Below are 27,875 nucleotides of genomic sequence, written 5' to 3'. Positions count from 1 at the left end.
AGAATCACATGCTACAGGAACACGGACTGGACGCGCGACCGTACGATTGCTCCAAGTGCACGCTCAAGTTCTTCTTCAGCGCGGAATTGGATCATCACGTATTGACCTTCCACCGTCCAGGGGAAGAGATCCACTCTTCGTCGACCGAGAACGCTCGCGAAAAGAATCGCGAGCCTGAGAAGCGCGATAGTGGTGTAACGGTGAAGGAGGAAGTGGTGCAAGGCGGCAAGGAAGAAGAGGAAGAGGAGGAGGAAGTAAATGTGGATGATCAAGTGGGACAGGGGCAACACGATGAAGTTGGACGAGAGGAGCAGAAGCTGAAGACGGAAATAAACGGCGAGATATCCGGCAGAGTGGAATCGTGATTTTCTTCGGTCAGCATTACGTTTCGTTCCGTTCTAGGATTAATTGATTATTAGGAATTCGTTATTCATTTATTAAGTTTGCTACCGTCATTCTAACAATAAGCGGCGAATATTTTTTACGACGCAAACCGAAGTTTCTTAGATATCGATTTGCGAACCGAGCAAATGAAGTTCGATACAGTATTAATTAAGAGTATTATCGAGGAAAATTGCCGTTCTTGTAATTATTCCATATGGTTAGTTTTTTACATATAGGTGTAATAAAATTTCGATATAAGGTTGCCTTTTTTACTCTCAGATCCTATCAATTTCAAGTTTATAGATGCCGAATATCCATGTTTTCAAGGAACATACGTTTATTTGTGTTAAGTTTAATGAGAGAGTAGTTGGCATTTATTTTATATCGTTTCAAGCAACCGTATTTACTCTTATAGTTACTCTTTATGATTGTAGAAGTACAATGCATAGTTTTTAATTGTTTTTCCTTTCTAAGTGCTTCGACGAATGATAGACATCCAGCTGCTTTAGCGAAACTCGACCGACTGCCAAAATTAAAGCAATCACGGTGTACATCTTAAATGTATGCGTACTTGTATACATATGTATATACCTGAACGTTGTTAAATTTACATTATACATCAATACTTAAACTTTGAGAACCCAAAGAAAAGAAAAAATCCAATGCGTGTGTCAAATCCCAGAAATTGGTGCACAAAATCGATTTTTATTTCTTTTCTTTATAAATGCGAAATATTTCGATTTACCTCGAAATTATTTCCATTTATAATCTTTCAGAAATACTTTCAGAAAAAAAAGTAATTCTCTTCAGATTCTATAGAAAAATTCTGAGAATTGAAGCTAGAAAAAAAGAAAATTAATTGAATACGTTAAATTCTCTAATTTTTATATAATATTATGTTTGCGATATTGAACGTTTAGTATTTTGTTAATTTCTAATTGCGTTCTATAAGTGCGAAACTACTGATTGTAACGATTAATTACAATTTGGTTTGTTACAAAATCGAGTGCTGAACTCGATGAAATGATAATCTCTATCTTCGTGAATAAAATTTGTAAATATTATGCAAATAGCAAGAGATATGTTATAAATGTTCTAACGATTTATATTAATAATGCATAAGCGACGAAATTATTGATATTTAAGAGAAGACGCAATAACTGTCCATTATCACATAGCGCTAAAATAGTTGTGTACGAAGTAAGTTATTGTTTCGAAAATCGTACGTACTGTATATACAATAATTTGTCCATTAGGCATATACATATAGCCGTTTCTAATAAGGCAATTATATACGAATAAATTATTGTTCTAAATCGGTTTAATCGTCTATCTCTTCCCGAGCTGTTTCATATCATCGGTCACGCCCATTTGATTGACAAATAATTAAGCAGATCGAATAAGCGTAAAAAAAGAAAATGGTGTATGGATTGTATGATTTTATTTTTACAAAAATAGACAAGAAACTATTTTTCCTTCTGAAACTGAATGGTGGCGCCATCTAGCGCGAAACTCGGGAAGCCACGAGGCAACTCGGTCGGCACAATCCGAGTATCGCTTATCGAAAGGGGAGAAAGTTCGTGTAGATTCCGCGATTTGCCGCCGACGGTGTTGGCGGCGAAAGTATCTCGGTGCGCTTGCGCAAAGCGCGCGTCCCTCCGTGCCTCCGACGTCGTCGTCGTCGTCGTCGTACGTTTGCGCTTGGTTCAGCTGTTGTCTCCGGTCCGCACTCGTGTATACGCGTGCGTTCCGCAAACGCGACCTCGTCTCTGATCCGACCGAGAGACCCCGACGAGGACCCTCGCCGACGGCGCGATGACGGGGTTCACGGAGAACGCCCTGATCAAACGGCTGATGGACCTGAACCCGTCGCAGCAGAGCATCCAGACGCTCTCGCTCTGGCTGATACATCACAGAAAGCACCACCCGACCATCGTGAAGATCTGGTTCAAGGAGATGTGCAAAGGTACGGGCTAATTTTCGTCAACGATTGCGTTTGTCCTGTCCGCCGGATCGAAACGTTATCCTGGGCCCGACGACGCGGAAGGACGTCCCGCGCGACGCTCGCCGTCCCGGGCGAGCGTCATCAAAGTTTCTAAATGACAAAACAATTAATTAAAGGCGATACAATTGCTGTAGAGCACGTGGGGGGCCGTAAATCGTCGCAATTGTGGCTCGTTTCTGACACAGGGTTATGTAGTTTGGATAGGTATCTGTTTTCGATGAACGTTGCTTGAAACAATTGTTAATCATTGATCCTTTAAGGTATTTTTAAGGAGGGAGGATATGTGTTAAGAAAAGATACGGTACTTGTTGAATTTCCATTTATTTAAATCAAATAAATCAAATTTATTTAAATCATATCAAATTTAAAACTACTGCTATCTTCTAGTCAAGTGAAGATAATAGAAGGTGATATGTTAATGCTTATTGGAAGCAATATTGATGGCAATAATACTTGAATTTACTATGAGAAAAATAGAATTTATTTAAGCGTGAAAAACATTTTAAGGAATCCAAATACAGTTGAATAGCCATAATTGAGACGAATGGTCGAACTATAGCAACAGGAATCCTTGTCTGTACAATTGTAACTCTCCTGCGACTCCGATCCTTTATGCAAAAGATATTAGCGCAAATTTAATATTTTCTACATACGTTTTTACAGTAAAGGACAATCGCAAGTTGATGTTTATGTATCTCGCAAACGACGTCATCCAAAATAGCAAGAAAAAAGGGCCAGAGTTTGGAAAGGAATTCGAGACAGTCTTGCCAAAAGCTTTCGAGCACATGAAGGGTTTTGACGACAAGACGAGAGACCGGTTGAACAGGTTACTACAAATTTGGGAAGAGAGAGGGGTCTACGACAAAGCACAGATAGCTGAATTTAAAGCGGCTTTCGCTCCATCTGAAAAGGACTCTGCAGCACCACCACCAAAAAAGAAGGCAAAGATCGAAGTAGAAAAAACAAAGGTACTCTTAAATTACGTCGAGAACCCTTAATAATTAAAACTTTTAGTTTGAAAATAACGTAAGTACGTATTGAACGCATAGAGATGCATGAAAATAACAGAACTCATGTAATATCTATAGCACAACAAACATATTTCGTAAATAATACAGCTCTTTTATATACCAAACAATTTTTTAATTGCTGAATTGTTTTCTGAATAAATCAATTGCGATAAATGAGATCTACATGCATCTGTTGCGCTTACAGAAGGAAAAGAAGGAGAAAAAGAAGTCTGAGACTGAAGTGGAGGTGGACGGCACCAAAGAGCTTCACGTAACGTTGAGCCCGAGGACCCCCGGCGGCGATCCACCGGAAACCGAGGAACTCATCAAGGCCTTAATGGTTAATATCAATTATACAAACAACAATCATGATGCGGAATTTGTATCGTTAGCAATAAAATATTTTGTTCATATGAAAATACATGTTGAATCCATGAGGCATATCAGCAGACGCTATAACAACTCTAATATATCCACCCTATCGATTTCATGCTTTGTTTAGCTGTGTTGTCGCTTTCTTTCACTCCAAATAGAATTTACGTTTGCATATTCTCTTTTGGTTTCTCGAAAGCTTCACTTTTCGCGGAGTAAATCGAGCGGATGCTGGTTTTCTTTAGTGATTGATCAGTGCTTTGCTTCAGTGCAAGGAATATTACCCTTGCTATTGCTCTCTCAATGCCAGAATCTTTTGATTGATCGATTTTTTTTTTTTACTCATTGCGTTGCAGCAACATGTCATGTGTTTTGCTCTTCCTCGTACGGGCAAAGTACATTGTACTAAATGTAGCGATGGTGAGGAATTCTGCGAGGGACGTGACGAATTTATTGGAAGATCCAGAACATCGTCGTGGATTAACGGAGCCTTCTCTGTGGTTTTCAGGATCTGGAAAACACCGCGTCCTCGGACGCTGGCGTTAGGGAACGTATCGCGTCCTTACCACCGGAGGTCTCGGAAGTTTCGCTACTCGCGAATCTCGCTGATCGAACGGCTGCGGATCAGTTGAGTGCAGCGGTAAACGAAGCTGCCGCCCTTCTCGCCGACTACAACGGACGGTTGCAAGCTGAGATGGAGGACAGGAGAAGACTGCTGACGATGCTGCGAGATTACACTTTGGCGCAAAGGCAGCTACTTCAACAGGCTCAAAGCACTCTAGAGGTAGGATTGCTTTCTTTTCTCACTATTTAAACGATATCTAACATAAATCTAGTACATTTACTATAAAGAATTGTTTTTTTTTCTCAGGACTATAAAGAAAAGCTTAAGAAGGTGTGTGCAGTTCGGTCGGAGGTAAAGTCTCACATTTCGAATCTTCCCGATTTGACGCAATTGCCCGACGTGACTGGCGGCCTGGCACCTCTTCCTTCCGCCGGCGATCTGTTTTCCATGCACTAGTGTAAGATTGGGAACGCACTCGGGCAAGTGGCGTTTATATAGTTCATTCACTTCGGTTTACGCGGAAGTAGACGGAAACGCGTCGAGAGATCCATAGTACAAGAGATTTATACGACGACAAAGTCTGAAAGATTGTAGTCGGCGAACTTTGTACCGTGGAACATTTGATAAATTCGATATATATATATATGTAATGAGAGTCCTCGAGTATTACGTGCGTAAAGTACGAAACGGGGAAGTACCGACAGACAGGAGAAAAGTTATTGAAGCTGTTGATACTGAGAGTAATGTTCGCAATCGTTTTCTTGGGAAATTTTTTATTTATACATGTACATATATATAAATAAGAAATTCTTACGACTGGATACCATTCTTACGGCGAATACAAATGAATACGAGGGCATGAAGAAAAATATATAATTTGTACCGTAATTCTCGGTTTTGTACTTTAAGTGACGAGTTGCCTAACTCATTTTTGAATCCTTTTTCGCGAAACAGCGTACAGTATCTAAGTAGGTTAACATAAATTCATTTTTATGAAATAAATTGTTACAGAAGAGAGGGTATCTTATGTATATCTTATATATATGTATATCCTAACGGCATGAAAGATAACGATGTTCCTGCAATGCAATGCGACGCAAATCTGACAAAACTTGAAATATCCCGCAAGATTTATTTTGTATCCTATCAGCAATCTATCTCGGATTGTACAATATATACATGTAAACAGCGCGCATAATCAAATTTGTTGTGCGCTTGTTACGAAAATCGTAAAATGATTAAGCAAGAGTGAAATCCATTTTATAAACTCAGTTTGCAATTTATCCAAAATTATCACGAAATTCAGAATTCATAGAATTGACAGGGGCTAGCCGAGGCTTTCTAAGCCGATAACGAGGTGTAGATGCATGTATACACATATTTTTAAAAAGTGACGGTGTTTACTTTGTGCATTGAACCTCTGTACAATTGTTAGACATCTTACAAGATATTTTTCAAATACGCAATCACTGTCCATTGATTGGTATGTTGGAGATAGCACTCCGAGGTTGCGTTACCATCACTTGTATATATTACATACTGTAGTCTAGTACGATTTCAGAACTGACAAGACACTCCTCATGAATATCTGACTGTGAACGAACGATAGAGTCCGCATAGATTATAATGTTGTACATGTGACTATTTTAAAAAGACAAATTGCGTGACTGTGCAGATTGAAATCGGAACAGAAGATTTGTAATATGCGGAATATTACTGCGGAATAAATGTTTTGATCGTTATATACATTGCGGCTTTGGAATCGATTTTGGGAACTTTATATAGTTACTACCTCTTTAGTTTACTGTCTCTCGTCTAATTATGGATTTTCTTCGTCAATTTTCAAGTTTCAACTTGTGCTCGAATAAAAAGGTAAATTTTCAGGAATTTTCGGAATTGTAACTCGTGGAATTTCAATGTCACCTCTTACTCAATATAGTCGTCTGATACTTTGTCAAGATATTAAGTCGTCAAAGTATTAGAAGAATATAATTTCTTAAGTAAGAGATAGCATTAATTCAAATTCCAAAAAAGTTGCGATTCCAAGATTATATACATACTCGGGCATATCCACGTGTGTAAATTTTATGTGCGCTATACAAGAGATCACATATATGCATAATTCACTAGAACTCATAAGGCTAAAAATATACAGTTTTAAATTCTCTGCTCGCCGTAATTTCGGAACAATCTTGTAGCGCACAAAATAATGAACACATAATTATTATCGTCGCAAACACTCTAAGTCTCGTGGGGATGAGGAGGTCTTGTGGGCTTCAGAATTAACTTTCCAGTATCATCACAACTCATGTTGAAATCACCAAGCACGCTCCTGGCTCGTTGGGTTATAATGCTAGGTGCTATTACTCGTCTATGCACTCCCATCATAAACAATATCACTGCAAAACGATTTCCATCAATGCAATTGTAATTTCAACTTATGTAAAATACACAGGGGATGCTTCTTCATATCTACCTAATATTATACTAGCCATCGTGAAGAATGGATGATTATATAAACTCTGCGTGAAGGATACTGCTGACGTATTAGGATCTGTCAACCAATGCCAGGCACCGATGGCGGTGCAAATGGACATTAAACCCAGCAGCACTGCAAGAACATCCAGACACTTATTGTTAGGGTAATCGACAAGTTGAAGAACCATAAGATAGCAGGATGAGCTTCTAACAAGCAAAATAGTTGAGCGTACATAATCAGAATGATAAGATATCTTAGAAAAATTGTGAGACAACTAGCAAGTTCAAAGAATACTTGTTTATATCATAGTATTTTATAGATGTATTATGAAAACACTGCAAACACGTATATAAAAAAAATTTTTAAAGGACGTACTTCTCCATCGCGTGGTAGCCGGCTGTAGGCTGGCGATAACTTCAGTGAGTCGCCTTTCGAAAGCTTTCAAATCTGAAAGTGCGAGAAGCAGAAGTTTCAGGTTGGAGGATAACCTCGAAATCGACGTCGTTCATTTCAGAACCAATCGAGTGTCATTAACGCTAAAGTCGACGAACAGTCTCACTTGATCTTCGACTCGAGACAACAGTCAAGTTATCGAAGATAACTGATGCACACTTGACAACAGATTGTTTACTTCTACACCGGTTTTAAATATAGCATGACATCTGTCACCTTTCTAATGTGCTTTCTTTTACCTTCGCATACTGTCTGGTCCAGCGACATAACTTTCTACAGAATCAGGACGCGCATCTGCCCCAGATTAGAGGAAATTGGAAGAAATCTATCTACGATGATTTGGACAGTTGGTTGACAGCAGGTGACGGATAAACAACAACCGCGACCGCATCGCGTGGGAAGATAAAATTCGCGACAGCGCCGTGCGCCGTCATAAGTGAAATTGTGAAATGACTGGAGTGATCTGTCGCGAAATTTTCCGATAGATAATATACCGACGAAATATGTTCTTTTATTATTTGGTAATAAAATCATAGATACGTATATATGTCATTATAATATGGATGGAAGTTCTTTAATTTTTGTTCTTACAAATTCATTTAAATTTTACAAATATAATAGGTGAAGACGTTTGTTTTTCAAATTTAACAAAAGTTCGACATATATATTTAAAAAATTTATTTTTTATTACAGGCATCAAGAAAATGACATGCAACTTTCGATATAAAAAGCTTACAATCTGTTGGTAAATAAATAATGAACGCGCCGCGTCTTACGGCGTACAAGGCGCACCCAGAGATTCACATATTTATACTTAAAATATACAATATATCTATATAATTTACATAATAACAGTATGGCGTAAATAAAAGCAACGTCTGATGGCTCAAAGCCGATTATGATTTTCGCAGAACGTGCTTTTACTTCGCTGACGTTTGATAAAAGCTTCTCGTGTATCTTACAATAACGCTAAAACCTACTTTACATATGCACACATCCTTTTCTTACTATTAATCAAAGTCTCGCATGAACGTGGTTTCCTTAAATCCAAAGTGGTCCCCTTTTCCTTAACTTCCTTAAATCCAAAGTGGTCCCCTTTTTGATCTCTTTATTTATTTATGAGAAATAGCTTCTCGTAATAGTCTTTTTAATTCATCTTTCCGCTATCTTTCTTTTTGATCCATTTATTGTCTTTCGCGGAAGAGATCCGTCGCGCTTCGACAAGAAGGGGGAGGCTCGCCGGCGCGGCGCGAGAATGTGATCTCTGACCGCGAAAGTGGAGGTCATTATCCCTTATCGCGACACGGTCAATATTATCGACCCTGGAGGACACGGTGCAAGGGAGTGCGACTCGCGCGCGACCAGTTCCTATGGAAACCCGCGATCGAATCCGCACCCCCGTCGCTCGAACTTCTTCAGCACCCGTAGGGGCTCGTGGGGGCTATCACGGAGCGGTCCCCGGCACCCCGGCAGTAGCACAAATATTGACGCGGCGAGAAGCCGCGGAATCCCGCGAGTCTGGAGAACGGCTGTCTTCCGGAAGACGAGATTTCACCATAGAAAGTCGAGTTCTGAATTGTCTCTTTCCTTCTTCGTTATTAACGGAGAATTCCGTTCTCGCGCAACTCTTGCAGGCAAAGCCACCCTGGACGATGGAACGCTTCGCGTGGGCGGAAATCGGTTGACATCGAAACTAGGTCGCGATTCATCATCGGGATTTCCGACCGACCGAGGGGTGCGCAAGAATTTTTCGGTTTACTAAATCCCTGATTTTATTCGCGTCGGTAGTGACTAAAAAAATTAGTTGACGCGTTCGAAGTGCCGAGAAAGAGTTGAAGGCTATCGGAATTTCCGGTGATTAAAGTTTGGCATCATCCTAATCTTGAAGACGATGTCCATAAATTCTGTAAAGTTAAAAAATCATCAGGGGGATGGAATTAAGAAATTATTTACTAAAATATCGGTCAACGTGTAATTGATTTTAGATATTCAGTATAATAAAATTTCCAACAACGGAGTCCCGGATGCCGGTAAATTTAATTAACAAGTGATAATCACGTATCTGACAATGATCAGGTCTTGATTGAAATTTTTCAAATTGTCACATTTCGACGCGATAAAATATGTTCTCTGGAGAAAAAGCCTATTTAAAAACTTGAGACTTCGCATGATACTCTCGCCTTTTTACGGGTAGGTTTGATATTGACTTCTTCAGGCACAAAGATGCGCTTCGGAACACAATGTGATTTTGTGCTGAAGTCTCGCGATAAAGAATATCGGTTGCGGAAGTATGCGCGAGCGAATTTATAAAGACAGTTTAGTCGAACGACACGAGGAGTCCCAAATGGTTCCGAGTATTGCTGATGGAACGTCCCACCGTTGCTGATCCCCGAATAGGTAGGCAGTCGAGATTATCAATGATTGCGGGTTTAGTTGAGGGGATTTAGTTAGGATTCTCTTTCGCCTTTTTCGATTGTCCATCGTCGCTGCCGCGCTTATTCGTTACGTCTTCCCGCGGGAATCGGGTGCGAGGATGACCGGGAGGACGTCACTGGTGGAACAGAAGAGACTCCAGTGGGCGAGGGAAAGGGGTAGGTGAACTAACGACCAGCACGTACTTAAGAAATTTAGTCTTTGCAAAGTTTCCTAAATCGATAGAATTCTATAAATTTCCTAGAATTTTATAGTTGCGGCATAAAAAGTACATAAATATTTTGTGCTATCTATTACATTTTTATTTATTACAACAATATAATATTTTACCTTAATTTATTATTTAGTATAAAACAAGTAAAGATATCAAGGTACGTACAGGTATATAGAGTTATTTCTTTTATATAGTAAGTGCTTTTATTGTAATTGAAAAACTTGTTATATTATTTTAATTTATTGCGCAATTACTTGCAATGATTAGACACTACTTAAAATAAAATGGTATCTAGACGAGAAGTATTTTTTTATCTATACAGAAGAAATGGCTCGTCTTGGCGTTAATTGGGGAACCCTGAAGTCTAATAGCAATTACAACCGCACCCATATCCGGTAGGTGCACTAAATCACTACAAAATATTATATTACCATCATTAAACAGAACTTTACGCGATTAATTAAATCTTAACTGTTCTATTTCAGTACTATAGCATATATATAGATTATTTACGTATTAATCAAAAGTTTTTAAAAATAATTCATTTTGTTAACATAAATTTGAAATTCTTTGTTTCCTGATAATAAAATAAGAAATCTCTGATACAGTACTTACTCCAACGAAGCCCGATTGTCTTTGGGGGAAATAAAGGATAGACCTTCGGCGCAACCCTTCCGTACTACCGGACATTACGGGAGCACCATCAGTCTGAAAAGTCTGGCAACGGAAAGTTCCGGGAATGGCAATAGCAACCTCAAGTGTCTTGACTATAGCGGCGGCAGTTTAATTAATCTTCGGGACCAGGTGGAGACTTCGCCAGTCAGACGCAGGAGCCCCAGTCTACCTCCGATTTTCAACAAGGAGCAACAGCAGTATTTCTGTCAGCTGGTACGTATCTTCTCATTTTATTGAATTATATTTAATAATAATAAATTATCATATAAGCCGAGCTCGAAAAATAAATTTGAAGGGATTTCGTGAAGACGAAAGAGTTTAATATATATGTCTTGTCTTAATTCATTCGAGTAAATTTATTTTGATATGAATCCTCAATAAAAATTTTGATTAGTTCGTTAATAACTTTGCTATGTTAGATCACGAATTGGTTTTTCTACAAATGAAAGCTCTGATGGAAACTTGAATAATTGATCGCTTACCGCAAACCTACTTGCGTGCGGCAATGTTCCACGGATGTCACGTAGATAAAAAAAAATAATCGAATAATTAAGTAGCACAGATTTTTATTTATAAATCAAGGATATTGAGAAATATAGAGGATAAATCGAAAATTCTTTTTGTTATACATTAATTTTCATTATATATAATTTTTATATCAAGATGTTATACTTGTGTAATTCTTTTCCTTTCAAACACTTTTTTCGAAGCGATGCGGCTTCAGTAGAAATAGATAGATAGAAATTATGATCCGGATAAGGGCACAGTATTCATTGTGTGTCTATCTGGGATTCTAGATTGAGCTCTCATTTAAAATTCAACGATCTATCAAATTAACGATTACGTCTAATCATAATTTCATAAAAACGGCGAATGACCCTCGATAGTACATTGCCCTTTCGAGGGAAAAGCAAAAGTAAGGCAGTCCGGCAAATCGATTCTTATCGCGCGATTGAAGTTCAACGACCTCAAGGCTATACACCTCGCTTTCAAACTTAAGAGTGGCGAGCGGACATTATGCTCGCCCCCGTTTACCCCGCGATTGCTGGAACCGCTGATAACACAAACCCGATTTTATCGCAGTCGTTGCTCTAAAAAATATTCTGCGTTTAAAATAACTAAATTACCCTGCGACTGGAAAACTTAACGTAGTAGTCCAGCTTGTTTGTTCTTTTTTTTTTTAATTGCAAAAATTTATTTTAACAATGAGGAAAACTAAATTTTTGATATCTTGACTTCTTTATCTTTTTTTTTTTTTAATAAATGTTGGACTATTCGGTTATGCAAAGTTTTAAATGCAGGCATTTCTCAAATCAATCATTACGCTTCTATATAGAATGCGCATGTGATATAAGTAATGGATAATAAATCAGTTATATAATACGCGTATTTATTCAGTTTTGAAGGAAAATATTGTCATGCAACCGCCCGTGTCGGGCGCTCTCATTATATATGTAAGCGGGTAAAAATAAGAAAACCAGCTCGTGCATGATTTATGTATGCGTCCCGTCTCCGGCAGGTACGATAGTAATATTCAGTCACAATAGGTGCATAGAACGCGACGGAACACAGTTCCTTTCTTCACGAAAGCCGGAACCCTCGCACCCTATCACGCAAGCCCGCGCGCCTGCCTTTCGCTTCCCGAAGTCGCCTTATCATTATCGTCTCGCCTCGTATAGGAACAACAGCAGCGTGACTTCGGCGTGGAGGGATCGCGATACCAGTCACAGAAATCGCAAAAACTGGAACACCGTCGCCATCGATCCAACGAGCATCGCGAGAGCCAAAAAGAGGCACGACATTACGGCTCGCCGGGCGAGGAGCGCGAAGGCGAGACTTCCGGTTACGCCAGCGATTCCGTGGATGTGCCACAGGCAGGGCAAAGTGAGTCCTCCTCTGTACTTTAGTCCCTAAATTACGTATATAAATATCAAAAGTGTGATCCATTATTAACTGACAAAATTGAAGGACATGTTTTACAATAGAAAACCTTGTTTTTGATGAATATTCAGATAAATATAAACAAGAATATTAAATAAAAAGGATGTATAAAAGTTTCTACAGATGACAGTAATAGTCTAAAATACCCCGTATATTTTTTAATCATTCTCTTTGTCAACAGTAATAAAATTTACATTTTTCTTTTCGGTTTAAGGAGCTTTACCTGACAAAGCAGCAAGCAGGATGGAAATGACGGAGAAAACGTGGCAAAATCCTTACTGCACCACCCCTGAAAGTTCACTGCCACCATCGAGGAGGCTCTCGCCGGGCAGAATGGGTGAACTCAACAGGCCAAGGTGGGGCAGTGTTTGGGGTCAAGACGCAGCGAGAGGCGACCCACCGCCGCCCTCTTGGCTATCAAGATTAGGACAGTCGAGCCAAGTAATGATTACTAAGAACTTGTTGAGCATCTTTAAAGCCGTTAGCTTAAAAACTATTCGGGAGCATTTATTTCATCTATCCCACAATTTTTGTAATTTAATCAAAATGCTCATTTCTTGGTCAAGGTTCTGGTAATCAATCACGACAGCGCGAGTAGCCCGGACAGTTCAACGACTGGCTCGACCGGCTCTGACATCAATAAAGTATCTTACCTTCGGGGTCAGAATATTCCAGTGGACGCGCAGATTCTTCAGGAACGGGAAACGAGACGGCAGAAAGCGCTGGAACTTCAGACTGCCATCAAGCAGCAGCTCGAGGAGAAGGACAGGCAGAGAAAAGAGGAGAAAGAGCGGCGGATGAGGGAGGAGAGGTTGGAAGAGGAACGAATTCGGCGAGAAAGAGAAAGAGACAGAGAAAGGTAAAATAAATATAAAATATAAAAAAAAAACTTAAAGTCTCTGTTAAAGTTACAAATCATCCTCAATGGATTCACTCCGCTGTAGATTCGAGGAAGAGCAACGGATGATACGCGAGAAGGAGGAGGCAAAGCTGAGGAAGGCGCAGGCGATGCGCGAGGTCCTGGAAGCTGCGGAGCGGCTGGCGAAGGAAGAACGGAAGAATCGGCGGAAGCGAGAGGAGACCACCGACGAGGACACCGACGTAGTGACGCGGTCTTCCAACGAATCGAACGCGATCGCGAATGTGAACGACAAACGCGAAGAACAGAATTGCTCGCAGGCACAGAAGCAAAGCGCGAACTTGACCAATTATCCCGAGGAAAAGTCCGGCCCGAAGGACGCCAAGGAAGCCGACAATCGAGAAAGCGAGACCGACAAAGATCCGAGGGAAGTTTGTTCACGGATAAATTACGCGGACAAGTCGGAAGATACCACGCTGGACTTGAACCCGAGGTCTCTCCAGGTTCCCGTGAGCAAGGACGTGGCGATCGTGCTGAGCGGCCGACTGGAGGATCCAGAGATCCTGAGCAGGGCGAATCTGCAGCTGGTGAATTTGGTGATGACGCCAAGCCCGCGCAGATTCTCGGAGAACGCCGCGGATTATCTCTCGCTGGGGCTCAACGCGATCATGAGGAATACTGGAAGTCCTAGAAATCCGAGGAGGTCCTCGAGGGACACCTCGTCGGTCGTCGTAGAGAACAGACTGTTGACGCCGAGCAAGTACAGAACGCCGGCCGGCCGGGACTTCGGCACGCAGACAGATGTAGAATCCGATGTCCAGGAGCTGCGGGAGAAGCTGCAGGATCAATCGATCGGAGACCAAGGTACCACGAAGGACCGGAAGGACACGACGAACGCCAACCGAAGAAACGTTGACAAGTGAGTCGCCACCGCGATCTCGATGTCGCATTTTCGGGCTTCTTAGAGCCGAAACGACGACTGTGTCCTCCCCTGCATGCGGTAGTATATGCCGGTAATTATCGTTTTTTATTTCATAATGTATAGTTCGATAATAAGCTTGATGATCGTAAAGACGCTTTGTCATGAAATGTCTGTCGATCCGCGCGAGGAAAGTACCCAGTAAGTTGAATGTTCTTGTTTCTCTTGAGAGAATGGAAAGCATATTTAGCTACACTTTGTTTTTTCTTCATTTCACACATTATTTGTGATATTATTTTTCTTGAAATTTTGTTCAAGTTTGCTGCTTGAAGTTTGAACGCATCTGCTGAAAACTTTTTGGTAAAGCTTAAACCTGCTGTCGTTTTCGCCTGGCAGAAAATGCTTTAAAAAATTCATCAATAAAAATTGCGATACTTCAGTGTGTTTATAATTCTTTGAAGATCGAGTCCCGGTGAAGAAATCCCTATGAAAGCACTTCCGCGATCCAAATCGCAGCCCAGAACCACGATCGATAGCAGACCGCGATGGAACGCCAATCGGTAATCAAAGATATGATGCAGTAACATTTAAACATTAGCTGTTCCTAAATCATTTGTTCGGCACAGATATTGCGAATGTGATAATGATTAATGATACTCTTAGCCCAGGGACACGATATCGAACGCAAAGCGAAAAAGATCCGCACTATCAGAGACGATTGCGATTAAGAAGGCGACAAATCGAATCCAGCGACGAAGGGTCCAGGTAAAGAAAACATTTCCAAAACTGTTTAAAAGATGAAAATCGATACACATAGTTGCACATGTATTCAGAAGCTAAAGGACATTATATTGTTTAAAGAAATAAGAGTGATAAATAAATGAAGATATCCTCGCAACAAGAACTTTGGGGAACGGAGTTCTTTTAATAAATTATTGTAACGCACGGTTGCGTGCTCTACTTAATCATTCCAAAACTAAATTAATTCATCTTTATCAGATCTCCGTCCCCCGACCGGCGGAAATCAAGTAACGGAAAATCAAAGAGCCGAAACACCGTCAGGCGTAAGGCAAAACCCGAGAACTACGACGCCGACCTATCGATGGACAGTCTGAATTCCGTTGTGCCTCTGCGGATCGATAAAGATGGGAAAATTAACATTGAGGAACGTGCCGAAAAATTACGGTCGAAAAACGATGCGAATCATGCAAAACGACCGGATGACGATAGCTCTAATGTCTGGTGCGGACAAGAAATTTTGTCCAAACTAACGTCATTGAGAAGCGTACGTATAACAAGTAGATAAAACGATAATCACGATATTTATAGTCGTCACACAGTTGTGAAAAAATAATTACTTTATAAAGATCACACAAAGTGATAGTTATTACAAAAGTTACATTTAATTTCTACATCAATATTTCGGATCAAAATAAAAGTTTGAATTAACTTTCAAGATTGAATTGTGAATTATTGATGGAAGAGTTTCGTAAAAGTTCAGTCCTCAAGATGCATTCGTTTCTTTTTCAGGGACTTCTGATGAAGCAGATCGAGTGGGATTCCGAGCGATGTCTGGTCTCACCCGCTGCATCCGAAATTTTTTAAGCGCCTGCAGAATTTCCTTGCAATCAGAACACCCTTTTGTTTTTCTTTTCGTTTGCGTAGAAAGTGAGGCCGAATAGAATGCGAAAGGGATCTTGTCGGGGAATATTGTTTGTTTCTTCGAGCAAAACAACGAGACGAGCTCAAACTTCTTTCTCGCGTTGCAGATTTAGATAATGGCCTTCCAATTGGACGATCTACTGAAGGACGACAAGAAAGACGCGAATTTGATACCCGATTTAAGTAAAGCAACGTGCAATTCTTACGAGGAATTCCGGCGACTCAAGGAGAACTGTCCGGAGTTTAAGATCAAACCGGAAAAGGTTCGCAGCCATTCCAATAATAATGCACTACAAATTTGTATCATATGACAAACTATTACATCCTATTCACTGCAATTATATTAAAATCAATTATATATTCTTATTTCGATTATCATTGAGCTTTCAATCATGGGGATACTAAGATCTAATTAGAAAAAATTGTACAAAGGTAAAAAGAGAGGACACGAAGGTTCGCGACAAAGAGTTTTCTTGGAAAGCGACCAAGAAAGAACTCAAAAACATCGGCAGGGAATGGGCCTACGGAGATCCGGTTCCACCAGATATGAGGGAATTGGATCTACAGGAGTTGCAACAGGTCGCCATCGATTGGCGGATGCTGACTCCGATAAGACCGAAGCTTCGCCAAGACGAAGAAATGTTCTCGAGATTGGTGAGGATTTATCTTAGGCAATAAATTTTTCAATGTTCTTAATGTCTCGATGCGAGAACAAAATGCTCATCTTTTTAATCTCTTTGTTTTTCAAGGTGGAGATGGGCAAATTAGAGGCGAAGACCGTGATGAAAGAACGCCGTTCGCCAACGAGTCCTATTAGACGGAGTAAGAATCGCGCGGGGATAATCGAAAGCAGCGCGAAAACTTGCAGAGAATGCGGAGAGGAGTATTGCTTCGGCGAATTTTGTGGGGACGTCCTCTACGATTCCTTCACGAGGGTGACGATCACCACCCAGCAGTCGAAGATAAAAATATCCGCGGACGCCGAAGCCATAATCGCTAATATGGACCGTAAGAAAAAGAAGAGGAAAAAGGGGAAGAAAAGAGTTAAGAGCAAGAGCAGAACGTCCAGGAAGTCCGCCAGATTGTTGGTCAACAGCAAGGCGAGGAGATCGATAACGGATCTTGAAAGCAAACCTGTTAAAGCGAAGACTAGCGGGGGGCAAAGCGAGAAACCTGTGAAACAATTTAAGAGGAAATGTAGCAAATACACGAAGAAAGGCCTTTTACGCAAGTAACAATAATTACGATATTAAAATAAAAATAATTGGGAAACCTCTGTAGAAATTGCTTATCCTCTAAATACACATTATATATACACACATACATGTGTATTTGTATAATATGTAATCCTTATCGTATAACAAATTTCTATGAATATAAAGAAAAATATTAATCTAATACAACTAAATGTATGCGGCATATAAATATTTGCTAATCCATTTATCCAAGTGTACTTGGTTGGATAAGATACGAATAAAATTAAGTAGAGATAAGGATTGTACAAGTAAAATACCTATCTTTAATAATGTAAATTATCTTCAAGAAACAAATGAAAAATATTCGTTCGCTCGACTAATAAAAAAAAAATGAATTGAAAATTCTTATATTATTACCTGTCTATCCGTGGCCTAATTTCTTCGAATTCCAAAATATATGTTTACAAATCGGACAGGCGCAGTAAATGCTTCCTATTAAATGCTGAAAAAATATAACTTTTATTCAGTTTGTCTCTCTTCTCTTTCTCTCTTTCTCCTTCTCCTTCCGTCTTTCTCTAATTTGCCTTGAAACTCATCCTGCTATTCGTACATTTTTCCATAAATATCACAACCAAAAATCATATTTTCGCGAGAAATGTTCTGTTCGCCGAGCAAGAATGCGAAAATATATATTTATATATATCTTTGTAAATCAAGTCCACGTGGCTGTAGCTGAAGTTAATAAATATATATATATCTTTTAGATCTCACACAAATATATATATATATAGAATATATCTCAATAATATATATTCTAATTTCCAGAAGAGAGAGAAGCGCATAATCACGTGCGATTCAGAAACAGAATATTTCTCGTCGATATTATATCTCCTCCCATTAGTTCCGTACGCAAATATTTCGTTTGTGTCACATTTCCTTGGTTTTACCTTAGTGCTAACGCTCACATACATAAGCTAACGATAAGATTTAAGTTAATCGAAACACACGTATTTTACACAACGTATGTTTTTTTTTTATATTGTATATATAATATTTATTATATATCGTGGATTTATTATTAATTTGTCACATGCTGTTGTGGTCGCAGCAACTCTTCGGTGAATAAAATAAATTATATGCGTAACTCTATGTCATATGTATATAATATATATTCGACACTGTCGTGTCGCGCTTTTATTTACTCTTTCTCTCTCTTTTTCTCTGCTTATCTTATCTTTATGTTACAGTCGATATTTCGAATGCGATCAGAGTCCTCGTGTGTGCCGTACAGTCGCAAAACTGTAGCTATATCGAGTCACGCGTCCAAAGTAGGCCATCGTAATTGCGCTATCGTTATTTCGATGCACGAACTGGAGAGGTACATTTGCAGAATGCTACGTGGACCATACCGAGAGATCGGTATGATGAAAAATGCACGGCACATTATAGGATCTATAATGAGAGCGTATTGTGCTGTCCATTTGGAAAATGAGACGAGTTAAATCCGAGAATCTTTTTTACAAAATTATACAATTGTGCACCAAGCTTTTTCCCGCCTGTTCAAATCTATTGTGTGTCGTGAAATTTAACTCGTGCCATTTTCAGAATAAATAGATCATACACAGTATTGTCGGACGCTGATCGATTCTTTGGAAAAATATCCCTAAAATCAAGGATCCCTGCCGCCACAGAGACCGTATCGGTGAACCGTACAACGCAACATTGCACATATACATTTAATAAGAAGAACATTGCTCGTTAATATAAACATATGTACAGTGGCAATATAATACTTCCTCGATTTTATAGTCAGTTCACCTCCCCCATCTCGCGCTCTCTCGTTTCTATTTAGTCGATTTTCATGCGAAAATCTTCGTCGTATCCTACCACGTGGGAAAGAGTATCGCTCGAATCTCTATCGCAGAACCTCGCGATAACAGACGTTCCACACATCTGTCGCGAATACATGTCGAATGTGCACAAACGTAGTATTCGCGGAATACGCGGTATACGTTCGGCGCGTTTCGCCAAACTCGACTGCGACTCGTCGCGAATGCCGTGCGATGTAGACGATGTGGCGATTTGGAACAATACTTAGAAAAATATGCTAATTTCTTCCTCGCAATTCGAAAGCCGTGGCCGTCCCTCCAGACTCCACTTGTTCGGTTTTCTCTCCGCGTGAATGTAAGTACTCAGCTAACTAGCCCATTAAACTAATTGGTTGGATCATTACGAACAGTATTGAGTCACTCTTGAAGCTTCACGAATACACAAATTTTCCACAACTGTTAATTTTATGCTTCTCGTCATAAATTGTAACTTATTTTGTCATAAATTACTTATTTTATTATAAGTAGAAAACTGATTGCAATTTATAATTATTGTTAAAGTATCAAATAATTTGATATTTTCGCTTTTTTTTAAATACAAATCGATACTGCTCGTAATATCTTTACCTGTCGCTTCAACTCTCTGCGATACACGTGCATATTCAACTTTATTGCACACAAAGACTCGAAAAATAATTGTATAACGTTTTCACAGAAAAGAACTTGATTTCTATTATCAAGATCTATTTAAGTTAATCATCATTGTTATCACATTTATATGACTAATTGCCATGAATTTACGTAACGTTATCCTTCCATAAAACTTATATTATTGATGTATCTAAATGGGAATGCATTAATTATTAGAAAATAGATTTTCGAGCATTTGAAGCAGAAAATAATCAGTCACTGAGCGCGACTAATCGTGTAGAAAAATATAATTTTATTAAGACCCATTCTACACATCAACAATATAAGTTTGCCGCTTCCAAAGATTGTCCTGCATTATGAATATTACCGTGAGACGTACTTTCTATCACGGTCGGTCTCGCTCCGCGTGTACTTGGCGCGAGACACTGCCGTGTCTCTTGATGTTTTTGCCTTTCAACCGTTCATACACATACAATGTAATGTGAGATGTCAATGAAAACCGGCGTTTAACTAACGATATACAATACACGCAGAGAATTGTTATTCTTAATGTAGGAATAGTATGGAATAGTATACAAAATATTCTTCGTAAGATTATTAATCCATAAAAACACAAAATGTGTGTGTGTGTGTGTGTGTAAATGGCATAAGTACCATTCAATAACTCTATTACAAAACTTTATGATACAAATCCACTATACATATTCTAATTATACAAATAAAACAATATCCTATTATAGACATGTGTAAAGGTACCTAAGAAACCTAATGTATGTGTACAAGAATTGCCTGATAAATGTGAAAATTATGACTTATGCCACTCTTATTAAATGCAAAATAGTGGACTATAAGAAATGAAAAACATACGAAAAAAAATTTTCGTTCTACACGTGACGTTCTCACGCGATCTCAAAATCATGACAACTAAAAAATCATAATTGAACAACAACCTAAGCTTGATTGGTATTATGTATAAAGGGGAAGGAACGATTTGGTCAGGTGGCAATTAACAAATCATTTAAAACACACCTGATTTGTCGAAAGCGACAAACGCCCTTTGGACCGAGCAGAAATTCTCACTCTTCCTTTTCGAAAGAAGGAATATCATTAGCGTTACACATAATTGTCCTCAGTTATCTTTACGAGCCTTCTTTTTACTCTTCTTCTGAGGCTTTGCTTCTGTCCAGACATCTAGAACACAATTACAAATGATATATTGAATAATTCGTAAATAAAAGTATCTCGTAATTTCCTTGTTAATACAACAAACCTCCTAACTCGTCGAACACGGCGGTTTTCTCTTTACTTTCTACCGCTTCATTTTCCTCTACATCGTTGTCTATTTTTTCCACATCGAGCGGCTTTTTCTGCTCCTCTTCCGCAACAGGCTTATTATCTGTCTTTGGTGTAGATGGTACCGAAACGGGTGTACTCTCGTCTTCAACAGTTTTCTTATTCTTTTTCGATTTTCCAGATTTCTTCTCTTCCTTCTCGACCTTCTCAATCTACGATCGAATATTTCATTTATAAATTGTTAGCTAGATTTTAATGCTATGTGAAATAAAGATATACCTTGCTTTCCTCTTCCTTCTGCGGCTCCTTGGCTTTACCTATCTCCTCATCAGAGATAGATGTAAGAATCACTTCTTTCTTCTCCTTCTCTTTGAGCTCCTTATTTTCGGTTTCCTTAGCTATTTTATCCTTGACCTCGGGTTTGTCTTGTTCTTTCTGCTTGGCTTCGTTTATTAAATCAGCCTTCTTAGAAGTCTTCTTATTTTTCTTCGAAGGAGATTCTTCCTCCTTTTTCTTGTTCTTCTTATCCTTGCGAGAATAAGCTTGCTCCCAATCTCCTGTTATCAATAGATAATAGCTTGAAACAATTGTATGAAAAAAATTGTCTTATCTTATGCTAATATATGTAAATCAACTAACCATCGTCAAAGTCCACTGGTTTTTCCTGGAATAAATTCTTCAAATTCTTTTTGTTCTTTGCCTGCTCCACTTTATTCTCTTTCCCAGCCTTAGTCGACAGCTGCTCCTTTTCTTTCTTAGTAGCGACAATCTTGTTGTCTTCTTGTTTACGCTCTTTCAACTTCCCGTCAACATCATCTTCTTTGGTAGCCTTCTTAGGAGCTTCGGCTTTCGTTGCCAATGTCTTTTTAGCTGGGCTTGTTTTCTCAGATGCAACTTGTCCATTAGCAGCTTTCTATAACAAAATATATAAGAACGCTCGACAAATTTCCATATACCGTGTCTGATATTAAAATATAATTTATCTTTTTTCCAAACAATATTGAATGGAATGTATAAATAGTATTTTTTGTCACTTGTCAATAAAATTAAATTTAAATGTAAAATTAAAATTAAATTAAATGAAAATTCTGAATTAAATGGAAAATCTGAAATTTTTTTTCAACACACATGTTAATTATATACTTAAGAAAAAATGTCTAATTATAAATTAATTACTTGATATGCAGATTTGGTATCAACATGAGATAATACTTGAAGAAGTAAGCGATTGGACTTTGGTAAGAGAAAGAGGACAAAAAGCGATTGTAGAAAGCGCCGATAAAAAGAACAGATTTAGCGCTGGACACGCGACAAGATTAATATCTCAGGAATGTGACGGGGATGAGGTGAGCCACCTGGCAAAGAAAACAGACTCGGTCGCGGCGTTACGTCACGACGCGCGGGGAGAAGGAAAACAGCCACCCTCTCGGTCCGGAGGGACCAGCTGATTAGCGAACGTGTGTGCGTGTGTATCGACTCGCGCCCACAAGCGAGCCACCATATGGCGGGCGGTCGCGCCGTGTCCGCGGGGAAAAAGGGCGCGGGAACGTTAGGAGTTTAGGAGAGATAAGAGGGAGCGGGAGGGAGGGACGCGCGGCCGGGTCGCGCGTAGCCGATCCGATGCCGTTTATGTCACTAACCTTCTCGCGGACCTTGCCGCGCTTCTTGCCGAGCTTCCGGTCCACGTCGGAGCTCGCGGAAAGCTGCGCGAACGGCGGCTGCTCCGCCTTCTTGAAGCCGAAGGCGAACACGAGAATGGCGCATACCAGCACGATACCCACGGGGATCGCGTATACGTATTGCGAGTGCTGCAGCAGCAGGCCGATGTGATCCATGGCGGCGCGCGACGTTGCTCGCGGGGCGATGAGCGTGTCGACCGGGGCACCCTGTGCGCGTACCCGCGGGAACGATACACGGACGATGACGGTGCAACGACGACGACGACGATGACGATGACGACAACACGTAGCGATGAACCACAGACGGCTGCGGGCTGACACGACTGAACACGACGCTGACGACGCGGCGACGGCGCGCAAACAGATCGCGCTCAGCAACGCGGCACGAGCTACGCGCGCTCTGACGGACGCGCGGACAACTACTGCTCGCCAGGCGGGCGACCCCGGCGACCACCGAGCGCTGACGCGGCTGTGACGCGTATCGCGGCCGCCTTCAGGGCGCTGCGTGCGGCGACAAACTTCACGCGGTTGCCGCGCGAGGAAAAAATGCGCGGGATTTTTCAAATACCAAGTTGCACATATCTATTCGACAATAAAATGAATGGATAATGACAAACTTAAACACTGAAAGTCAAATGTCAAAATTCGAGCGTTAAATTTTCACCTAATTAAATAATTCAATGACATTTGCAATGAAAAGATAGATAAACAATTTTTATCGCTGAATAAGTGCTAAGCAATGAACTTGGCACCGAATTTTACAAAAATCTAATACTTAAATTTTATATAGTTTCTATATTAAGAATTGTCATTCGATATTAAACTTAGTTTTTCCAAGAATTCTTTAGAATATATTTTATTCGGTAAAGTAGCGCTGCAAGTGCTGTCGCTTGAAACGTCACGTTGGGGTTATGTTTACAGTCCGATATGTGAAATACAATAACGCCGGGATTGTTCGTCATTTGACACTACGCATGGTCGAACATGATTGATTATCGTCGGTCATGTGAAAGCTTGACGTGACCTCATTTATGCTTTTGTGTTGCTGAACAACCGTCGTAACGTCAGTCCGCGATCGCTATATCGCCTGTTTCGAATTCGGCTCTCCGTCGTTCAATTATTAACTTTGCCACGATGTTGGAAGGAGTGAAGCACGTGCTGTTAGTACTTTCAGGAAAAGGTGGTGTCGGCAAATCGACAATCAGCACTCAGCTGGCACTTGCTTTGAAGGAATCAGGCTTTCGAGTGAGTGTCCACAAGCTCCAAAAGTTCTAAAAGATTTACGACGCTTCGTTCAATAATTATCTTCTCGAAATACAGTTAAATAATTTTACAACTATCTTCTGATATTGCTAATGCAACAAAGAGCGAACGTTATACTTAATAAACCACTTGACCAATTTTCATTTTTGAGCCAGATATTTTTGCGATGCGGTTTAACCTTGATGGAAATTGATTAATTAGTTAAATAAAATTAAATGTAACAAAGTGTAAATTACGACAGGTCGGGATCTTGGATGTCGATCTTTGTGGTCCTAGTGTGCCTTACCTACTAAACTTGGAAGGAGAAGATGTTCACCAGTCCTCCGAGGGGTATGTCCTATATTGAGCGATAATTCCTTATTAACAATTTATCCACTGCCAACATGTCACGTATAATCGACAGATGGATACCAGTATTTGCTGATTCAGAGCAGAAACTGTCCGTCATGTCGATTGGTTTCCTCCTGAAAAGTCAGAACGACAGTGTGGTTTGGCGTGGGCCCAAAAAGACTGGTATGATCAAACAGTTTCTAACAGATGTGGTTTGGCGGGACATCGATTATCTGATCATCGATACACCACCTGGCACTTCTGACGAACACATTACAGTCATGGAGAACTTAAGGTTAATTAGTAAATAATATACATATATATCTATATTTAATTATGGGTGAGATAAAATAGAGTTAACACATTTGTGTGACTGCATTAAGACATTCCAACTGAAATTACAGAAATGTAAAATGTGATGGTGCGATCATAGTAACTACTCCGCAAGCAGTTGCGGTGGATGATGTTCTACGAGAGGTGACATTTTGTAGAAAAACTGGCATTCATATAATTGGCATCATTGAAAATATGAGCGGTTTTGTCTGTCCTTCATGTACGGTAAGTACTCTTTCACATTCGCAATTGTAATTTTATATTACTATTCGATATAGCTTTGATAAATCTTACTTTTTACAGGAATGTACCAATATATTCTCCTCAGGCGGCGGGATAGCCCTTTCAGAGATGGTAAAGGTTCCATTTTTAGCTAAGGTACCTATAGACCCACAAGTCGGCCAGTTAGCGGACAAGGGACAAAGTGTTCTGGTAACATTACCTGACAGTCAAGTCGCACAGGTGTTTAGAAAATTAGTCGAAGAACTCACCAAAAGTAAGGAGGCTTGAAGACAGTTGCAGTGCGCGTGATTTTTAGCGTTACTTGCACGTGATGCTCTACCGTCGTCTTTATCTCAGACCAATTTATTTACAGAAAATTGTATATACAAGTATCTCCGTGAGATAATTGTTTTTATACTACAGTATATGAAGTTGCAAAAAGAAAATAAAAAATATTATTTTATCGTACAATACACTTGCATATATTGTAAGAGAGGAAAGGAGGATTACGAAAGGACAGGAAATAGATCCTGATCTATAACAGACATCCATTAAGTGTTCCATTTTATTTTTTCCCTTCAATAATATTAGTGTAAATTCAATTTGCATTAAAATAAAATGCTTGTTGGACCAATGGTTGCTATAGAAACAGTAGAAACAATATACAGCATCATAACAATACTGTCTGTACAATGTGTCTAAAATTCTTTCGCATATCAAACTTCTGCTGTATCTGCTGTATATAATTTCATTTGTTTCCCCAACCCCAGAGACCCTTGACAAAGCCGGTAAGACCAGCCTGTCCCCTCTTAGCCTGATCGCCCATTTTATGCGACAGATCAGGAAACTCGACCATGTTAAAAGCCAGATCGAAGAACAAAGGTTTGCAAGGAATGCTACGCATCGGTGGTGGCAGTTTATAGACGTTCGGTTGCTTCGTGAGAAGTGCCGGATCCTCTCTGTACTCGTGCAAACGTTCGTACAGCGGTTTCTTGCTTTTGGCAAGCTTACTGGTTCCACTCTCTTCCTCCTGACCGTCCTCCAGAACGCTGTGGGCATGAGCAGCATACTGCGCAGCCTCCACAGAGGTCTCCAAATTGCACAAGGCTTCCTTCAGCGCAGCTGGAAGAATCGCGTTATATTTAAGTGCATCTTTAACATGCTGCAGCGATCTCTGATATAAGGCCATAGCTTCGCGCCAACGATGCAGATTGGCGAGACTCTGGGCCATGTAGAAACATCTGAAGGCTCTGTAACATTTTGTTTTCGCCTCCTGCTCCTCCAAAAATTCTGGGTCGTCTTGCAACTGAGATATCTCCACAAGATTGTGCAACGCTGCCTCATACAAACGCACTATATCCTGTGGCTTGGCTTTATCCGATTCCTCTGCCGCTTTGACCAACGTCAGATTGCGTTCCAATGTACGAGATAGCCGAATATATTGCAGATAATTGATCAGATGTTGCTGTGGCGACCACTTGTCATTCTCTTTCTTCAACTCATTCTTGAAGTGGTCACGCACCGCCAATAGAGCATCCTTGCAGTCAATCAGATGCGCCTCCAGCAGATCAATCTTGGCTTGATTGGTGGCGGCTCTCTCCAGAGCTTGATTCAATCTGGAGTCTGCGATGATCAAACCAGCCGCTCGTGGTGGTACCGTACCGCAGGATTTCCCACGCCATGTCACCTCTTCGATATTAGCTTGCTTCTCCCGCGTCTGAGCTATCAGAGAGTCCAGGCTGGCCATCAGTTCACCGCTCAATTGCCCACGCATCTGCATGAGATCGTCCATAGCGCTGGTATCTCCAATGTTATAAGCGCAGTATCTCAGACTGGGTGCCAACTCCTCGACGCGTGCCTTGTACACGATCTGCTCCAGTTCTGGCAGCGCAGATGCCAGATTACCATATACCACCTGTGCCTTCTTCAAGTTTTCCATGGCCTGTTTCCACAGTTGCAACTCAAACTGCAGGGAACCGTTCATCCAGGCTACGTATGCCTGAGCCTCGAGTTTCGTACGTGCGTCGCAATTTATATTCTAAACAGAACATAACAAAACAATAAAATAATGTACAGTCTTGACAATTTTATGGAGCTAATTAATAAAACAAAGTAGAAAAATTAAGAGGTATGTATAAAGTTATAGACAAATTTTCAAAAGCGGTTCTTTTATAAAAGCATACCTCTATTAAATCTTGCAACTGTAACGAGTATGCAGCTGCTTTCTTGAGCCTCGATATCAGATGAAACTTCTTCCTGGGCTCCGTGTTAGATTCCTGACGCAGTTGCATCGCGTGGCTCCACGCGCGCTCGGCCATCATCAAGGGCACTTGCAGGAACTTGTCCTCGCTGACCATAGTCGCGGTGACGTCTCTCCTCTTGAAATGACGCCTGTCACCCTGCGGCACTTTCAACACCTTCCGCAATCTCCTGAGTCTTCTCGAGCAGTAACCGCGATACCGCTGGTAATCGCCGTGTCTCAACCCATGCTGCTGTTGCGCTTCCTTGATTATTTTCAGGACTACACGTTTGTCAGGAATTGATAAGGGCAACAGATTGAAATTGCAATAAATCAAACACGACAGTGACAGAATCAATCTTTACGCTACACGTCAAATTAACAAATTTTACGCTATGTTAATTGGCTGCATCGTTAATTTAATAAAGCCAGCAAAACGTTTAATAAATTTTCAATAAAGCGATAGCGAGAGGTTACGGAAGAACATATGGCATTGACAGTGAACTCTGGTCAGAGACCCGAGGCTTTCACGAAAGGATACTCTCCAAGGAATACGTCCTCGGCTCCTTCGCCGTAACTCCATTCTGCGTCTGATTCTCCTTCGAAAGGTCCACCTTTTCTTCGACTACCATCCTTCCTCAATCACGTACTTGATCCTCATGAAAAAATGCTAAAATATACGTATTTCTCACGTCAGTCACGTCAGAGAGAAACCTGAGAGAGGCCATCGGGCCATCCCGGCCTTTGTTGCATTTTCCGACGCGCCGCCTGAGAAAGTGCAACTCAACTACGTCGTATCGCTCGGTAACCGCACATGGTTTGCGTCCGTGCTAATGGTTCGTGTCCGAACTAGCCAGCTGGAGGGGATA

The 27,875-nt window shown here is 40.4% G+C and overlaps 8 protein-coding genes across 12 annotated transcripts in view; 5 read left to right on the top strand and 3 right to left on the bottom strand.

The window, feature by feature from the left end:
- Window positions 1-1,702, top strand: part of LOC112458252 (zinc finger protein 423 homolog) — a 71,419-nt gene extending 69,717 nt beyond the window's left edge. For both annotated transcript variants that reach the window (XM_025021789.1, XM_025021790.1), the window contains one exon: window positions 3-1,702. In XM_025021789.1, the coding sequence (XP_024877557.1) occupies window positions 3-365 (363 nt within the window). In that variant the 3' untranslated portion in view covers window positions 366-1,702. The remainder of the gene's footprint in view (window positions 1-2) is intronic.
- A 335-nt stretch (window positions 1,703-2,037) lies between these two features.
- On the top strand, window positions 2,038-6,082 carry LOC112458242 (regulation of nuclear pre-mRNA domain-containing protein 1B). The gene is made up of 5 exons (XM_025021756.1): window positions 2,038-2,350; window positions 3,053-3,357; window positions 3,605-3,739; window positions 4,280-4,555; window positions 4,643-6,082. Exons 1-5 carry the CDS (start codon window positions 2,200-2,202, stop codon window positions 4,790-4,792), a joined length of 1,017 nt encoding a protein of 338 aa, XP_024877524.1. The 5' UTR covers window positions 2,038-2,199; the 3' UTR covers window positions 4,793-6,082.
- Window positions 6,083-6,405: 323 nt separating this feature from the next.
- LOC112458243 (nuclear envelope phosphatase-regulatory subunit 1) lies at window positions 6,406-7,751 on the bottom strand. Its single transcript, XM_025021757.1, has 4 exons — window positions 7,508-7,751; window positions 7,191-7,262; window positions 6,813-6,947; window positions 6,406-6,735 (listed from the first exon to the last, which is right to left on the bottom strand). The coding sequence occupies exons 1-4, from the start codon at window positions 7,533-7,535 to the stop codon at window positions 6,578-6,580; spliced, it is 393 nt and encodes a 130-aa protein (XP_024877525.1). The 5' UTR covers window positions 7,536-7,751; the 3' UTR covers window positions 6,406-6,577.
- A 1,826-nt stretch (window positions 7,752-9,577) lies between these two features.
- On the top strand, window positions 9,578-17,562 carry LOC112458284. 2 transcript variants are annotated; one of them, XM_025021854.1, is made up of 4 exons: window positions 9,578-9,665; window positions 16,079-16,234; window positions 16,404-16,625; window positions 16,721-17,562. In XM_025021854.1, exons 2-4 carry the CDS (start codon window positions 16,088-16,090, stop codon window positions 17,204-17,206), a joined length of 855 nt encoding a protein of 284 aa, XP_024877622.1. In that variant the 5' UTR covers window positions 9,578-9,665; window positions 16,079-16,087; the 3' UTR covers window positions 17,207-17,562. The 2 variants fall into 2 exon arrangements, with proteins under 2 accessions (XP_024877622.1, XP_024877623.1); XM_025021855.1 differs by lacking the exon at window positions 9,578-9,665 and adding an exon at window positions 15,885-15,977.
- Window positions 9,659-16,091, top strand: LOC112458281 (myb-like protein X). Of its 3 annotated transcripts, none has more exons than XM_025021850.1 (12): window positions 9,659-9,859; window positions 10,238-10,310; window positions 10,524-10,803; window positions 12,270-12,474; window positions 12,746-12,972; window positions 13,098-13,390; window positions 13,476-14,309; window positions 14,436-14,510; window positions 14,771-14,869; window positions 14,973-15,074; window positions 15,309-15,594; window positions 15,840-16,091. In XM_025021850.1, exons 1-12 carry the CDS (start codon window positions 9,802-9,804, stop codon window positions 15,912-15,914), a joined length of 2,607 nt encoding a protein of 868 aa, XP_024877618.1. In that variant the 5' UTR covers window positions 9,659-9,801; the 3' UTR covers window positions 15,915-16,091. The 3 variants fall into 3 exon arrangements, with proteins under 3 accessions (XP_024877618.1, XP_024877616.1, XP_024877619.1); XM_025021848.1 differs by having other exon boundaries at window positions 10,211-10,310; XM_025021851.1 differs by lacking the exon at window positions 14,436-14,510 and having other exon boundaries at window positions 10,211-10,310.
- Window positions 17,563-17,667: 105 nt separating the features above from the next.
- On the bottom strand, window positions 17,668-22,937 carry LOC112458283 (DNA ligase 1-like). Its single transcript, XM_025021853.1, has 5 exons — window positions 22,581-22,937; window positions 21,580-21,853; window positions 21,220-21,497; window positions 20,918-21,152; window positions 17,668-20,838 (listed from the first exon to the last, which is right to left on the bottom strand). The coding sequence occupies exons 1-5, from the start codon at window positions 22,773-22,775 to the stop codon at window positions 20,777-20,779; spliced, it is 1,044 nt and encodes a 347-aa protein (XP_024877621.1). The 5' UTR covers window positions 22,776-22,937; the 3' UTR covers window positions 17,668-20,776.
- A 533-nt stretch (window positions 22,938-23,470) lies between these two features.
- Window positions 23,471-25,312, top strand: LOC112458285 (cytosolic Fe-S cluster assembly factor NUBP2 homolog). Its single transcript, XM_025021856.1, has 5 exons — window positions 23,471-23,864; window positions 24,124-24,212; window positions 24,286-24,507; window positions 24,617-24,770; window positions 24,849-25,312. Exons 1-5 carry the CDS (start codon window positions 23,754-23,756, stop codon window positions 25,053-25,055), a joined length of 783 nt encoding a protein of 260 aa, XP_024877624.1. The 5' UTR covers window positions 23,471-23,753; the 3' UTR covers window positions 25,056-25,312.
- A 6-nt stretch (window positions 25,313-25,318) lies between these two features.
- On the bottom strand, window positions 25,319-27,730 carry LOC112458282 (signal recognition particle subunit SRP68). Its single transcript, XM_025021852.1, has 3 exons — window positions 27,548-27,730; window positions 26,951-27,288; window positions 25,319-26,805 (listed from the first exon to the last, which is right to left on the bottom strand). Exons 1-3 carry the CDS (start codon window positions 27,636-27,638, stop codon window positions 25,516-25,518), a joined length of 1,719 nt encoding a protein of 572 aa, XP_024877620.1. The 5' UTR covers window positions 27,639-27,730; the 3' UTR covers window positions 25,319-25,515.
- Window positions 27,731-27,875: the final 145 nt, after the last annotated feature.

This window comes from Temnothorax curvispinosus, unplaced genomic scaffold, assembly GCF_003070985.1.
Source record: "Temnothorax curvispinosus isolate PA1 unplaced genomic scaffold, ASM307098v1 QBEX01008784.1, whole genome shotgun sequence".
NCBI classification, from domain to species: domain Eukaryota; kingdom Metazoa; phylum Arthropoda; class Insecta; order Hymenoptera; family Formicidae; genus Temnothorax; species Temnothorax curvispinosus.
Note: the sequence above shows the minus strand (reverse complement) of the source record. Positions and strands in the feature narration are given on the sequence as shown.